The 16,367-nt window shown below is 45.8% G+C and overlaps 2 protein-coding genes across 11 annotated transcripts in view; one reads left to right on the top strand and one right to left on the bottom strand.

Annotated features, from left to right (window-relative positions):
- Positions 1 to 16,367, bottom strand: part of TTC3 (tetratricopeptide repeat domain 3) — a 367,670-nt gene that overhangs the window by 193,250 nt on the left and 158,053 nt on the right. For 4 of the 6 annotated variants that reach the window (XM_050916320.1, XM_050916303.1, XM_050916313.1 and 1 more), the window contains 4 exons: positions 12,082 to 12,208; positions 11,715 to 11,939; positions 9,964 to 10,056; positions 6,644 to 8,668 (listed from right to left, as the gene is read on the bottom strand). The exons of the other annotated variants lie outside the window; for them this stretch is intronic. In XM_050916320.1, coding sequence (XP_050772277.1) covers positions 8,561 to 8,668; positions 9,964 to 10,056; positions 11,715 to 11,939; positions 12,082 to 12,208 — 553 coding nt within the window. In that variant the 3' untranslated portion in view covers positions 6,644 to 8,560. Of the gene's footprint in view, positions 1 to 6,643; positions 8,669 to 9,963; positions 10,057 to 11,714; positions 11,940 to 12,081; positions 12,209 to 16,367 lie in introns of those variants that run through there. 6 annotated transcript variants of the gene reach the window in all.
- Positions 1 to 16,367, top strand: part of VPS26C (VPS26 endosomal protein sorting factor C) — a 104,118-nt gene that overhangs the window by 36,055 nt on the left and 51,696 nt on the right. The window contains exon 8 of one of the 5 annotated variants that reach the window (XM_050916585.1): positions 5,856 to 5,914. The exons of the other annotated variants lie outside the window; for them this stretch is intronic. Coding sequence (XP_050772542.1) covers positions 5,856 to 5,899 — 44 coding nt within the window. The 3' untranslated portion in view covers positions 5,900 to 5,914. Of the gene's footprint in view, positions 1 to 5,855; positions 5,915 to 16,367 lie in introns of those variants that run through there. 5 annotated transcript variants of the gene reach the window in all.

The raw sequence follows: 16,367 nt of genomic DNA, 5'->3' as shown, positions 1-16,367 counted from the left end.
TGGTGCACATGACCCTCATGAATGCAAGACTGGTTTCATTTGGCCAGGAGTGTCCATTAGGGCTGCATCTGTGGCCTGGATGTCCGTGTTCCCCCCACTGGTGCCACAACCCTTCAGTTCCTCTCTCCCACATTTGTAGAATTCTGTAGTAGCAATGAACGAGGGCAGGTCATGAAATTCACATGGACAAGACACCTCGAAGAACCAGAGTTACTGCAATACATGGAGCCATTTTCTCTTTTGACTGTCTGTCCACAGAGATCCCACTTATGGTGACCTTCCAACAGTTACTGCCTTACTTGTAGTTGGTTACTAGGAGGCCTATTTAAACAGGGATTGTTGAACAGCACTACTAAAGTTGGCATCTGATCTAGAAGCCTCAACTAAGGAATGGTGTTGGGTAAAAGTGTGGACTGAGCTCCACGTAGGCACCCTACAGATTTCAGAAGCCAGGCTAGTACTAAAACTTGACCATATAGGTTGCCTGCACTGTAGTGGAGTATGCTCTAATAAGCACAGAAGGATTTTAATCTGGCTAACTCACTTAGCTTTATGGCAATCTAGTTGAGGCTGTCCTGCTTAGCACCAGAATGTTCTGAATTCCAGTTAAACAGCCAGCACCCAGGCTGCTAGGTGTAATGATGTGATGCTGAAGACTGGGTGCAGAATCTGACTCTAGTTCGGCAACACTGTTGGGTGTGGTAGGTAACTGGAAAGAGGACTGCATTGACAGGCTCACCAGATCAGAGTTCCAAAACTGCCTGGTCCATCCTGGGACTACCTTGATCATCAATTGTGTCTTGCCTCAGTTTCCTCAGAACACACTGTATCGTGGGGATGGAGGGAAGGCATACATTGGACACCATGGACCCCAAGACCTTTTGCAGGACTGAGTTGTTGAGACACCACTTGTGGGTGTCTGAGAATTGTCGTCTGAGGATCTGCTAGTCGGAGTTCCAAACACCTGAAGGATGGAGGGCCAATGGCATGTTGTGATGCTGAATACACCAAGTCCAGAGCCAAGTGGCTTCCCTGTCTAACATAATGCAAAGCTGAGTTGTTGCCTGTCAACACCTGGACTGTGGTTCCCTGGAGTAAAAACAGGAATGCTTTAGACACAGAGTGGATGGCTCTGAGTTCCAGGATATTTATGTGCAGATGAACTTGCTGAGGGAACCATGGGCCCTCTGTTTGTAGGAGCCAAATGAGCCATCCCTCCTGGACGCATCTGTCACCAGAGTCCTGGTAGGTATTGATGCAGAGAATGGCACTCCCTTGCAAATCTGAAGAGGGTCTTTTCACCAGCTGAATGAGGAAAGGACTTCTTGTGGGACCATAAGCTGGATGTCATGTGACATTTGTTGGAGAGAATACACTGATTTCAACCACCTTTGCATGGAGAGTAGGTGAAGTCTGACAAATTGCATCATATATGTGCATGCGGTCATGGTGTCTGAGAAGTCTGAGGCACACTGTGACTGATGTCTTTTGTGTAAGTTTGAAGTTGGTTGATGAGGTCTACTATAGTTTGGAACTTTTCTCATCATCTTTGAACCTACCACAGCTCGTATGAATGCTATACTTGCAGTCAGTATGAGTGTAGATTTTTCTCTATCTATGTTGAAGCTCAGTGTGGTAAGAAGCTGTAGAATTTACTTAAACAGAGTTGGTCTCCTGTTGGACTGATCTTCCCCATGTCAATCAGTCAAAGTAGGGGCTAGACCTTGATACCCTGTCTCCTTAAGTGAGCTACCACATCTGCCAAACACTAACTCCCATGGTGCAATCTAGAATAGGACACCATCTGCCTTCCCAATTTAAGATGAGAAAATAATGTGAGTAAAATCATTTGTACCTTAACTGAGGACACCACCTCCACTCCTTTAAGATGTAGGATAGAGTTTAGCTCTTGCTTCAACAGTACCTCCTTAAATTTCCTGAAAAGGGATGTGGAAGGAAGGTAACAATAGGAAGGGTGTAGAACTGCAGTCAATATCCTGTACTGATAATTTCTAGGACTCACTGGTGTGTGGTCATCCCAGTCCAGGCTTCCTTGGGGGGAAAAAAAGGAAGGTTACACCAAAAGGAAGAGGGATGGTACAAATCCTCCATAGGCTCTGCCAGACTCTTGACTGTGGTGTCAAAACCTGCTAGTGAGATGAATATGAAGAATAGGGAATTGGGGTTTATTGCTAGAATTCTCGTTTGAACTGGGAAAAAGAGGAGCTGAGTACGAGCCCTGCTTCTCTCCCCAGGGAATTCTACGATGTGTGTGGGAGGGGGGAGCTGGAGCCCCTTAGAGTTTTTTTCTTCTGGTGCTGTTCTGTCCAAGCTGGCTGGACAAAGTCCTCCTTGTCCTTGGAGTCTCTCCCCAGTCTGCTCAGCAACACTGGATTATGCTTCTCTGGGTTGGAATTGCAGTTCTTGGGGACAGGGTGGGAACCCAATGAGCCTGTCCAGTGCAGCCCCTCCCCTAGCGGTGCAGGGGTCGGTTGGCTGAGAACAGGCAGGGCATAATTTGCCTTCCAAAAAGAGCCTGTAAAAGCTTCCTCACAAATAGACCACTGCATGGATTTAGCTTGATGTTTGCGCATCAGCTCAGAGGCTATCACCCGACTGCACAACTACTCCAGGAGAAGAAATGTTGCATGCTACAGCCCGAAAAAATGGGTAAAGTTGGGAGCAAAGTGAAGTCACTTGCCTGCAGAAGATCTGGCAGTAAGCTGCAGAGGGGGACATGACTTGAACAGGTTGGGCTACAGCTCTGAGCTGCCTCTGGAAACTGCAGCCAGGAAGGCAGTAACCCATAAATTGTAATTGTGGGAGATGCTGGGCTTCAGAATGTCAGTGCTGCAAAACTTGGTGATGAGGACAAAGGTATAGAGAGAGTATCTATACAGAGTGCTGGTGCTTAGAAGTGTGCACCAAAGGGACTGTGGTCTGCGGAGCTGGATGATACTGGAGTCACTCAGTACATGGTCAGTGTTGAGGCGTTGGAGGGACCCAGTCTGGGTTGTTTACTACTTTTTGATAGTGAAGCCTGAGATTAGTCCAGAGATTAGTCCAAGAAAAGGACAGTTATCTGTTCCGTAACTGGCGTTTGAGATGTTGCTCATGTCTATTCCACAGTAGGTGTGCGTGCTCGCCATGTGCACTAGTGCCAGAAGTTTTTCCCTTAGCAGTACCTATAGGGGGAGCACTGCTGCGACCTCTGGAGTGGTGCCTCTATAGCGCACTATAAGGGGAGCCATGCACAACCCCCACCCTCAGTTCCTTCTTGCCAGACCAACTCTGACAGAGAGGAAGGAGGGCGGGATGTGGAATAGACATGAGCAACATATCTCGAAGAACACGTTACAGAACAGGTAACTGTCCTTTCTTCTTTGAGTGCTTGCTCATGTGTATTCCACAGTAGGTGATTGCAAGCTGTGTCTGATAGGTGGGTAGGAATTCAGATTCCCTGGCTGAAGCACAGCCCTACCAAAAACAGCATCATCCCTGGTGAACAAGTGCACTGAGGACCAGGTAGTGGCCCTACAGATGTCCTGGATAGGGACATGGGCCATAAAGGCAGCCGATGAGGCCTGAGCTCTTAGGCAGTGCGGGAACCCCTGCTAGGTCGTAGCATGTCCAGATGCACAAAGTGATCCACCGGGACCGTCACTGGGTGGAGATCGGTTGGCCCTTCATGTGCTCTGCCAAGGCAACAAGTGTTGCAAACACCTATAGAATGCCTTAATCCGCTCCAGATAAAAGACAAACAACCAGCGCGCATTGAGAGTATGAAGGCAGCGTTCCATGTTAAAAGCATGCGGCTTAGGGCAGAAGACAGGTAGGAAGATGGCCTGGTTCATGTGAAAGGCTGAGACCACCGTGGAGAGGAATGCAGGGTGTGGGCGGAGCTGAATCTTGTCTTTGTGAAAGACTATTGGTGGGGGTCACAGGTCAGGGCCCTAAACTCTGAGACCTGCCGGACTGACGTGATGGCCACAAGGAAGGCTACCTTTCAGAAAAGGTGAGACCACGAGCATGTGGCCAGGGGTCTGAATGGGGGCCCCAGGAGGGGGGACAGCACCGAGTTTAGATCCCACTGAGGGACAGCCATTCTAGCATAAGGGAAGGACTGGTCTAGCCCTTTGAGGAAAGGCCCAGTGATGGTGGATGGAACACTGAAATAGCTGCCAGGTGCACCCGAACAGAGGAAGGGGCCAGGCCTTGAGTTTGAAGGGAAAGGAGGTACTCAAGGACAAGCTGGAGTGGGGTAGACAGGGAGACACCCTGCTCACCTGGAGAACTGGGACCATTTTGCCAGGTAGGTCTGGCGCATGGATGGCTTCCTAGTTTCGAGGAGAACAAGCCTGACCCCCTCTGAACACCCTCTCTCGTCCACATTTAGCTATTGATCAGCCAGGCTGTCAGACGGAGAGAGTCCAGATAGGGGTCGAGGAGGTCCTGGTGGAGTGGCAACAGCCGAGGAGAGGCCCTGAGTAAGCCTAGAAGGGTCCTGTACCAATGCTGCCGGGACCAAGCTGGGGTGATTAGGAGGACACGTGCCTTGTTCGTTTTTACTTTCTCCAGGACCTTGGTAATGAGGGGAAACAGGAAAAGCATAAAGAAGTTGGCCTGACCATGACGGGAGGAAGGCGTCTGAGATCTTGTTCCTACCCACACCTGCCTTGCAACAGAACCTGTAGCAATGGTGGTTCTGCCTAGTAGTAAACAGGTCTACTTGAGGAGAGCCCCATGCTCGGAAGAGCTGGTGCGTGACCTTCGAGTGGAGCGACCATTCAGGAGAAAACCCTGCTCAGGTGATCTGCCTGTGTGTTGTTGGCACCCGGCAGGTGGAAGGCCTTCAGGGAGATGTCGTGGGCTATACAAAACTCCCAGAGGTTGAGGGCTTTCCAGCAGAGAGCCAAGGACCATGTCCTGCTTTGCCTGTTGATGTAAAACATTGCGGTGGTGTTGTCCATGAGTACTCTGACCACCTTGCCACATAGCTTGCCCACAGCCTAAGCGTATCACCCTGAGTTCCCTGACGTTTATGTGAAGGGACAACTACACAGCTGACCACATTCTTTGTGTCTGAGTTCCCTAGGTGGGCCCCCCAGCCCAAGTCTGATGTGTCAGACACTAGGTCTAGTGACAGAGTCAGGTCCCGGAAGGGAATTCCCTGGAGCATATTGGCTGGGCAGGACCACCATTGTAGTGTGGCGATCACTGGCACCGGAACCGAGAGGCCCTTGTCCAGTTTGTCCTAGGCCTGGGAGAACTCTGAGGCCAGCCAGAGTTGGAGGGAACCCCAACTAACTAAACTGGAACTTTTATTGAACTAACACAGGTACTAACAATGAAACAAGTTCTGGATGAGCTGCAGCAAAGCTGGACCAGGTAGTTCTGATGCACCATCACTGGTGGCAAGGAGGAACTGAGGTGGGGGGAGCGCATGGCTCCCCTTATAGCGCTAGAGAGGCACCACTCCAGGGGTCACAGCAGTGCTCCCCCTACAGGTACTGCTAAGGGAAACTTCCAGCACCAGTGCATGTGGTGAGCCATGCACACCTACTGTGGAATACACATGAGCAAGCACTTGAAGAATGGTGACTCGTTTCTTGGTTTCTTCATAAGTACTAGAGAAGGTGACCTATGTTTAGGCTTGTCTTTGGAGTGTCCTCCCCCAGACCAATGTCAACTGCATCAAGGAGGCCTGTTGTGCTCTTCAGTGGTCAGTTACTGAGATTTGAAGTTTCTGGTCAAGGAGGCAGCCCATGAGCTCAGGGCAGAAGCACAGTTCACAGGAGTGCTAACATTAATGGACTGTTTGGGGGTTTGTCCCTCGGCCACCTCTCTCTTTTCAGAGTCGGAGCGCCCAACAACACCTGCCTCAAACGGAAAGCTTTAAGTGGGCATCCCTTGTCTTCTGAGTCCACTTCAAGCAGCAGTGTCAGAACAATGATCCAGGATATACTCTTCTCCAAAACCAAAAAGGCACCTAGAGTGCCAGTCATTAAGAGACATAGAAACGCTACAGTTGGGACAAGATTTAAAACAGATTTAAGTTCTGCCATGAAGTCTAAAGCTTCTCTGTATGGAGAACTGTACTTAATATAATTAACAACAAATTGTTTTGTTTAATTTTGCCCACTGGCAATATAAAAAAACAAGCTAACTAATAACTAAGTAGCTACTCTAATAAGGTGGGTAGAGCCCAAGCTCTGTCTCAATGCCAGGGTGGTAAGACGGAAGTAAGAGGTAGTTGGCCCTGCGCCTTTATTCATTCTTGTTGTTTGGGGGTGGGGGCATGGGTACATCAGGACATCCAACATAATACTAGATCTCAGCCAAGGAAAAAAAAGTTGAGAGAGAACTCTAGTTGATATTTCCCAATGATCTTCTGATTTCTCAGGACCTTAACTTACCTCCATATCCCCATACTGCCACATCAGTATCACCTATGATACCCCTGTTGTACACAAAATTTCAAACTCATTTTGTGGCAAAGTCATGGATCGGGAAAGAGGTTACGCCTAAGAAAGGAAATCTTAAGTTATGTTTAGATAAGATGCGAGTTCCTAATCAGTGGAAGTAATAACTTAGTTCATAGTTACATATGTAAAACACACTCACTTATACAAAGAAACCACCATTTTAGACAGAGAAATAATTTTACTTGATCACAAGCCTCAATTTAACATTAAACATATTAAATTGATTACAAGGTAGATTTAACAAAAAAATTCAAAATAAGTAAATAGGCTGTGTGTGGGAGAGGATTATGTTACATTAGACATTTTATTTCATGTAACCAGTCAACTTTAATACTCTTGACATTTTCAGAGTCTGAAATGTTTAGTGGTATGTAACCTAGTTTTGGTCTTCAGGTTGCTATGACAAGTTACTCAGCTATTAACAGATCTTATCTCTTGAATTTCAAAACTTGAAGAAAATGCTACAAGACTAATGCAAAATATTAGGCCAGTAGAGGCAGTTCTGAGCAGATGTTTTTAAAAGTGCCCCAATTGCAAGCACTTTGTTGTGTTTGAGGGGACAATTCAAAAAGACCAACACTAAACTTAGTTCAGATAAACATTTTAGACTGGTTCAATAAAAAGTAATGTAACAAATCTAATTTTCCAGATGCATTTACCCCATACATATCAGAGAACAAGAGATAAGCCAGTGTCCATGCATAGAATACAATTTAAATTTAAATACTAAATGATACTTAATTCATCTTCAAAATATAACTTTTACAGTTAGAGGAAAATGTAAGTTCTTACATCACTAACAAAAATCAGGAACTGCATGTAGCAGCAGAAAGTTTAAACCATGTAGTGAGTTAGAGTAAAAATAAACATGATAAAAGTGAATCATTCACTCACTTGGAGGTCTACAATCAGAAAGTGTTAACACATAATAGCAGTTAGTTGTTCAAAATATAAAATAATCTAGTCCAATTCAAAATACTTAAAATTGTGGTTTATACAAAAACAGGATTAATGTGGAAACATTATCTGTAGAAAACCCAACAGTTATGATATGGGTTCTGAACAAGTTGTGATTTGAAGCCTTTAACTACCATCACTACTTTGTGTATACACAGGAAATTTATAGACTGTAATCTTATTTTAAAAAAAAATTAAAAATAATCTTACAAACAGCACAGCTAATTAAAACTGAAGTTTTAAAAGATCCTACTTTTCATTTCTTTAATTTCTTTTGACTGACTAAGCTGGAAAAAAGTATTTTTTTTTTTTTTACACTGAAGCAACATGGTAATGTTTGTAGTCCAACTTTGCAGAAGAATGTTAATTAAATGAGCTAACTGAAATTTTGATTTCTTTATCATGTAAACATCAGCTGAAGTTTTTTTTTTTAAATAGGACAAATTTTTACAAATGCTAAATTTGGAGTCAAATGGAATCTGCTCGTGACCTTTTACAGATAGAGAACTTTAAAAAAAAAAAAAAAAAGGACAGTATCTAGGTCCCAAAAATTATGTTCCTTACTAGCTGTTTATGTAACTATATAACCTTTGGCTTGAATTCTCAAGAGAGCTCACTCTATCTTCCAGGTATGAAGCACATAGGCCTTCACTAGAGGAAAGCATATTTGGTGGCCTATGTGGCTTAGGTATCCCTTTAAAATAAATACCCCATATTTTACCTTGATACACTTACACATTCTGTTCAGTTTAAATATATGAACTGGTTAATTACATAAAAGAAAGCGACATAAAATCCTCTTCAAGGTAGCCTATGGTGTGTTAATATTCACATCCATTTGGCCAGTAATCAGGGGAAAAGCCAGCACTGTCAGTATTAAATAACTGGTTTGATTTTTTTCTTCTACATTTTAATTGGCATAAAAACGATAGTATTTATTTCTCATGACCTAGAACACTCAGTGAAATTCTGGCTTCATTGACTTCAACAGAGCCAGGATTTCGCTTATGTTTCTAGGCAGCACGTTACAGATATACATTTGTTACCAACATTATTTATTTGCAGCTTCTAATATGAATTGCCTTATTAATATGAGGATTAGCAAGAGGATGCAAGATTTAAGCATGTCGGTTTCGTCCAGGAAGTTTAGGGAAATCTTCAGGTAATAGAGCATGAACTCGACATGTTGGGCATGTACTTTGTGTTTTAAGCCAGGTTCCAATACACTGTAAAAGATGGCAAGAGAAATGTCAGAAACTTTGAGTTAATTTCAGCTATACTAAGAGCTTTCAACTTAGTGATAAATACTAACAAAAATACATTATTTAAAAATAGGTCGTTTTCCAAAGCATTCAACCATAAGTTAAGATTTGGTGTTGGAAAAAATATAGCCTCTGGTTCCATGATGCTACACAGACTATGGGTTTTTTAAAACCCATTTCTAGTGTACACCAAATTATACAATTACTTTTATTACACTTATTTTTAAGGTTTGGAAACAAAACAAAAGAAGTGCATGTGGACAGCTTTTCAATCATCAACTTTAATAAAGTCCTACATATCAGTAGATAACGTACTTCCGTATACAATTTTGATTCTTCCTTACTGTAAGAACTTACTATAGATGTAGCTATTTTCATGGGTGCCTACCCTTTTAACAAAATACTGGCAATGAAGCTTGTGTTCCTATTACAGGTCTGGAGTTTGATTGCTAATGAGTAAGGCTACAATTTGGTCCTGGAGGTCGCAGAGGAATCCATGGACTTCCGCAGACCTCCGTGAATTCAGTCCACAGTGGCTGGGAGCTGCAGGCTACTCCACCATTTCTGGAGTGGCGGGGGCCCCCACAGTATGGGGAATCCCCCAGAAACTCCCCACTCCCCACAGGGGATCTCCTGGCAGCTTCCCAGCTGCTGCAGGTGGGGTTCTCTCCCAACCACAGCAGGGTAGGGTGCCGGACCTTCCTCTCACCCTTTTTGTCATGAACATTTTTAGTAAGAGTCAGGGACAGGTCACAGCTTCTGTGAATTTTTGTTAACTGCCCATGACCTGTCCCTGACTTTTACTAAAAATGTCCGTGACAGAATCTAGCCTTACTAATGACCTTAGCATTTCTATAGCACTTTAGTTTTTTGAAGTGATGCTGAAAGATGTAATTAATTAGTAACTTTATGAAACTTTGAATAGAAGGGTTGCAGTCAGCTTTATTTTTAAGCTTAAATGGTAGTTTAACAAAACCATATGAGTGTCTAGCTCTCTAAAATACCAGAAAATTTTGCCAACTGAAAATACAAGAGAGGAATATTCTCAAACATACAATGGATTATTACAAGGGATACAATAAAAACCAATATATTAATTGCTACTTTAATATCCATGTTGAATACTATAAAACTGAGGAATAGAGTTTAAAAAGGGTGGAGATCTGTCTAACTCATAAAATATTTTTATACCAGAGAGGTAGGTTCAAAAGAGACTCACGGGTAAATAGTATGAGAATATAAAAAAAATTAATCTGTACCCGTCTGTGAAAACTGTGTCCACATTCTAGCACACACACATTTTCCTGGCTTAGCTCCTCATGGCATATTATGCAGGGATCATCATCAGATGTCTAGAGATAAAATAATTTAAATATATATATTATGTAAGGTTAGCAACTACTTTAAAAAAAAAAAAATCTATCCAGTATAGTCATTTAGTTCTAACACAGTGGGTTGAGTGCCTTCCAAACATAAAACAGGCATAGATCCTGCCCTGAAGAGCTTACAACCTATTGTAAACAAACCCATTCCTCCTATCTTTTTTAAAAGCACAACAGAACAGAACAACAGTATTTCCAAGTAAGTTAACGCAAGTGATGCTACTGAAGCTGAGACACAGGGCTGGCTCCAGGCACCAGCGCAGCAAGCAGGTGCTTGGGGCGGCCAAGGGGCAGGGGTGGCACATCCAGCTCTTCAGCGGGTCCCTCGGTCCCTCTCGGAGGGAAGGACTGACTGCCAAAGTGCCGGTGCCACCGATTGCGATCGTGGCTTTTTTTTTTTGTTTTTTCCCCACCACTTGGGGCGGCAAAAACCCTGGAGCCAGCCCTGCTGAGACACCATTATGGAATGCTTTTAAAGACAGAGCCAGGAAATTTTTACAAAAAGGCAAAGTTTAGTGATTGAAAGTCTAGGAATCCCATCTCCCATTTTTATTTGCATATTATGGTAACTGCATCGTGCAAACACCTCAGATAAATCTCATTCTGCCTTCTCAAATCACCTTTAAAATAAATCCTCATACACTATTACACCTGATAGTGCTGTTACATACATTATGCTTCTAAAAGTAGAGGCTAGGAAAGTGAATAAGTATTTCAAAGCACTTTGTAGGGAAGATATCAAATAGGGTACCCATCACCATTTTACAGATGAGTATATTGATGCAGAAAGAGAGTGAATGACTTGTCTGAAGTTGTGCAGCAAGTTAGTGGCACAGCCAGGAGCAGAACACAGAGAGACTTTCCAGTTCTCTGCTCTGAAGACAGGGAACACTCAGAATTGACTTACAATGCCTAAAGCAACAGGCATGTAAAAAAAAGGAATCCCTCATTGGATCTGATGTGTGTGTAACAAAACTGTGCTGCATTTACTGCCAAGTATTTACAGGCCATCTTGTTAATTACTGCAATGCACCAAGATCTCATCTGACTAATGAAGATATTTAATAAAGTATCTTCTAGGAACATTAGTGAAGCAAATGATACAGATTTTCTTTTTTTAAATATAAATTTTTTTATTTTAGTTGAATTTTTTTGTAAGCTAGAATACCTTGACTTAATTGAAAACCATGGAGTAGCACATCATAAAATTGCCCTCTTGTGCTTTGATATATCGATTGAATACATCAGGCATTGGCAACCTTTGGCACATGGCTTACCAGGGTAAGCCCCCTGGTGGGCCAGGCCCGTTTGTTTACTTGCCGCGTTTGCAGGTTCAGCTGATCGCAGCTCCCACTGGCTGCGGTTTGCTGCTCCAGGCCAATAGGAGCTGCGGGAAGTGGCAGCCAGTATGTCCCTTGACCTACACCGCTTCCAGCAGCTCTCATTGGCCTGGAGCAGCAAACCGCGGCCAGTGGGAGCAGCGATTGGATGGACCTGCGGACGGGGCAGGTAAGCAAACCGGCCCGGCCCACCAGGGTGCTTACCCTGGTGAGCTACATGCCAAAGACTGCCGATGCCTGGAATACATATATATTTTTAAATTTAGTGGAAGAGTAAAGAAAACTTACAGTAGAATCATTTGATTTTATCCATTTTGATTGTGATGGTCCTCCAACAAGTCTCCATGGCTGGTGGGTTGGCTGTGATGGTTGAGTTTTGTTTGCAGCAGTTTTATAGGAAGGCCTTGCCTTGGATAGGCTAGACATATTTCCCACAGCAGACTTGGCTACTTTCAGAGTCTGAGTTACAGCACAAGATGCTGGGTTTGCAGCTCTCTTTGATGAGGTGGGAGCCTACAGAGGTATTGCAAAGGAAATTTTTATCATCATCAAGCATTATGCCATGCATTTGCTAAAGAACATTCAGTATCCTCTTCAGCTTTGTTTCACCGTTTTAATCAATTATGGTGCAAAACGTCTGACATCTGCCATGTACCTTTTTCTTATTCTGATGGTCCAGAATGAGTTCTGTCACTTGGGTAAGGATTTCATCTGAGCTCAGTCCTGAAAGTTTGTTTCCATTTTTAATTTGTACTTCTTTTATGAAGTTAGTAAGATCAAAACTGCAAGGGGAAAAAAGGTAATGAACAGAGTTTTACAACAGTTTGCATTGTGATTCAGTCAGCACAGTTACAGTTAAAAAAAAAAAAAAAGCCTTTCCTTAAAGGCTTTAGATCAGGGATCGGCAACCTTCGGCACACAGCCCACCAGGGTAAGCCCCCTGGCGGGCCAGGCCAGTTTGTTTACCTGCCATGTCGGAAGGTTCAGCTGATCACGGCTCCCCCTGCCTGCGGTTCGCCACTCCAGGCCAATGGGGGTGGTGGGAAGCGGCGGCCAAAATATCCCTCAGCCCGCGCAGCTTCCCGCAGCCCACATTGGCCTGGAGCGGCGAACCGCAGCCAGTGGGAGCCGTGATCGGCCAAATCTGCAGACACAGCAGGTAAACAAATTGGCCCGGCTCACCAGGGTGTTTACCTGGGGAAGGGGAGAAGAGAGAGAGGTTGACATTCTTAAATGCATTTTAGCAGATACCATTCTGTCAGGGTCTAGTTTTCACTGCTCTTATCATATAACACCAATCTGAAACAAACAAACACCAGCAGCTAGATGTTTTAACCACAATGGGCAGACTCAAGGAAATAGTTGCAATGTTAAAAAATAAATTATAGCTGATTTCAGAGGTAACCAGAAATAGAAGGTTCAGAGTCAAGTATGTCCCCTGGGGACAGAGATATGACAGTCAAGGCTAGGGTCTCCCTCTGGAATTTGTGTTCTTCTACCATTTGTTGAGTCTGAGGTCCAAGATGGCTGACATTCCCATGCTGCGATCCTCTCCCTTAAAATTCTGGATGATGAAAAATATGGAGGATAGCCCTAAGAACCTTTCTGTTGCTCCTGCGTCCAGAATGTTCATTTATCACCAGTTCAGGTTTGATGGGGTTGCTTGAGATGGAGGAGTGGATGAAGAAGGGATGGGTGAGGCCCTCAGAGAGTAGTCACAACTCTCTCTATTTCTCACCCACTTGTCTGTGGTCAAGAGACCATTCTCCTGAGAAATGGAAAATTTTAAGGAGTGTTTCTGCATATTACTGCGCTTGTAGTTCCTTCTCAACACACTATGAGGGGAGGGACTGTTTTGGTTTAGAAGTGCTGACTGCCACAACTTAATCCAGTTTTTCTCCAGACAAGAGACAACCTGTGTATTTGGGTGAGCAAAGAATTTGTTTGGAGTAGGCATCTGTAGTCCAGGGCACAGTTAGATGTGATTCCATAGCACTAGCTGAGATCTCACTGCATCCACTGAGGCATCTGCCATAAAGTCTGTTGCTGGGGTTATTTTCTTTAGATAGACCAGAAGTCAGGATGGTCCTTTTGTTTTCATGGCCATCCTGACTGTCTCTTGTGAAGCATATAGTGGCCAGCTCTTTTTATCGTGGCCAGCTCTTTTTATGGTGGCTTTCACCTTTTTGTATCACTGGGAGGGTAATCCTGGGTGAAGAGGATTTCTATTTCTTTTGCTAGAGATGCCACTGCGGTATCATCCTTTGGTATTTCTGTAATGGTGTTTTTGGGTGCTTGCAACTTTTATATAAGTGAACACCTGCTTATGTGCTTAGCGTTGTCAGGTACTTCCCATTCATCCCTGTTCACATCCTCAAAAGGGTGCAGTGGGAGTGCTTTCAGAAGCGAGGATTTGGAAGGCAGGTATTTGCCCTTAGGCTTGTCCTCGTATGCCAGTTCTGGCTGATCTGGAGAGCAGATGCAACCTTTCTGCATGTGGCCTGCACAGAACCTGAATATGAGAAAAGACGGTTACTCACCTTTGTAACTGTTGTTCTTCGAGATGTGTTGCTCATATCCATTCCAGTAGGTGTGCGCGCGCCGCGTGCACGTTCGTCGGAGACTTTTACCCTAGCAACACTCGGTGGGCCGGCAGGGCGCCCCCTGGAGTGGCGCCGCCATGGCGCCGGTTATATACCCCTGCCGGCCCGCCGCTCCTCAGTTCCTTCTTGCCGGCTACTCCGACAGTGGGGAAGGAGGGCGGGTGTGGAATGGATATGAGCAACACATCTCGAAGAACAACAGTTACAAAGGTGAGTAACCGTCTTTTCTTCTTCGAGTGCTTGCTCATATCCATTCCCGTAGGTGATTCCCAAGCCTTACCTAGGCGGTGGGGTCGGAGTGAGACGCTGCGGAGTGCAGAACTGCTGAGCCAAAGGCGGCATCATCTCTTGATTGGGCAACGAGCGCATAGTGAGAAGTGAACGTTTGCACTGACGACCAGGTAGCTGCGCGGCATATCTCCTGGATGGGGATGTGTGCCAGGAAGGCTGTCGACGAGGCTTGAGTCTGAGTAGAGTGGGCGGTAAGACGGTCAATCGGGACATGGGCCAAGTCGTAGCACGTCCGGATACAGGACATTACCCATGATGAGAGCCTCTGAGCAGACATAGGCATGCCTTTCATACGCTCCGCCACCGCTATAAATAACTGGGGCGAGCGCCTGAAGGGTTTTGTCCTCTGGATGTAAAAGGCGAGGGCTCGGCGGACATCCAGGGTGTGAAGCTGTTGGTCCCTGCTTGATGCGTGCAGCTTCGGGAAGAAGACCGGTAGGAAGATATCCTGATTAATGTGGAAGGCCGAGACCACCATGGGGAGGAAAGCCAGGTGCAGGCATAGCTGCACCTTATCTTTGTGGAAGACCATGTATGGAGGGTCTGCCATTAAAGCACGGAGCTCCGAAACCCTCCTGGCCGATGTGATAGCTACCAGGAAGGCCGTCTTCCAGGACAGGTACAGCAACGAACAAGTGGCTAAGGGCTCAAAGGATGGGGCTGTGAGCCAAGTCAGAACAAGGTTGAGATCCCAGGTAGGGGAAGGAGGCTTAACCGGTGGGTAGAGGCGCTCCAAGCCCTTAAGGAATCTCAAAACCATCGGGTGAGAGAAGGTGGAACTGTTCGCCTCCCTTTGATGGAAGGTGGAGATGGCAGCTAAATGCACCCTTATTGACGAGAGTGCCAAACCTTGTTCCTTGAGGTACCACAAGTAGTCCAGGATAATAGGGATCGAAACAGCCTCTGGAACTAGGGAACGTTGTGTACACCAAAAAGATAACCGCTTCCATTTGGCAAGGTATGTCGTCCTCGTGGAGGGTTTCCTGCTTCCCAAAAGGGCCTGTTGAACCTGGGCAGAGCAGCAGAGCTCAAATTGGTTCAACCAGACAGTAGCCACGCTGTCAGGTGCAGGGACTGCAGATCTGGATGGTGAAGCCTGCCGAAGTCCTGCGTGATAAAATCCAGGCAGAGTGGCAGTGGTATAGGGGTCGTTAGGGATAGGTCGAGCAACATGGGATACCAGTGTTGCCTCGGCATGCCGGAGCTATCAGTATCAGTCTGGCCCTGTCCCTGCGGAGCTTGAGCAGGACTCTGTGCACTAGGGGAAAGGGTGGAAAGGCATAGAGAAGATGTCCCTTCCGGGGATCAGGAACGCGTCCGAGAGAGAGCCCCGGGCCCGGCCCTGAAGGGAGCAGAACACCTGGCATTTCCTGTTGTCCCTGGAGGCAAATGGGTCTATCTGGGGAAAGCCCCGCTTCCGGAATACAGAAAGCAGGATGTCTGGACGGATGGACCATTCGTGGGACAGGAAGGATCTGCTCAGGTGATCTGCGAGAGAGTTCTGGACTCCCGGAAGGAAGGAGGCTACGAGGTCTATCGAGCGGGCTATACAGAAGTCCCACAGTCGCATCGCCTCTTGGCAAAGGGGAGAAGACCGTGTGCCCCCGTTTGTTTAGGTAACACATGGCCGTTGTGTTGTCCATGAAAATCGCAACACAATGGCCCTGTAGACGGTGTTGGAAGGCCTGGCATGCCAAGTGGACCGCTCTCAGTTCGCGAACATTGATATGCAGAGCCAGCTCTTGCAAGGACCAAAGGCCTTGGGTGTGAAGGTGCCCTAAGTGTGCACCCCAGCCCAGGGACCAAGCATCCGTGGTTAGCGACACCGAAGGCTGTGGTGGGTGGAACGGGCGACCGGCACACACCAGGGAAGGTGTCAGCCACCAGTTGAGGGAGTCCAGGGTTTTTGTTGGGACTGTGACTACCATGTCCAGGACATCCCTGCGCGGACAATAAACCGAGGCAAGCCAAGTCTGGAGAGGGCGCATGCGTAGTCTTGCGTGCTTTGTCATGAAAGTGCACGCTGCCATGTGGCCAAGTAGGGTGA

The sequence above is a fragment of the Gopherus flavomarginatus genome, chromosome 1 (genome assembly GCF_025201925.1).
Source record: "Gopherus flavomarginatus isolate rGopFla2 chromosome 1, rGopFla2.mat.asm, whole genome shotgun sequence".
NCBI lineage: Eukaryota > Metazoa > Chordata > Testudines > Testudinidae > Gopherus > Gopherus flavomarginatus.
This window is presented reverse-complemented; position numbering and strand designations above follow the sequence as displayed.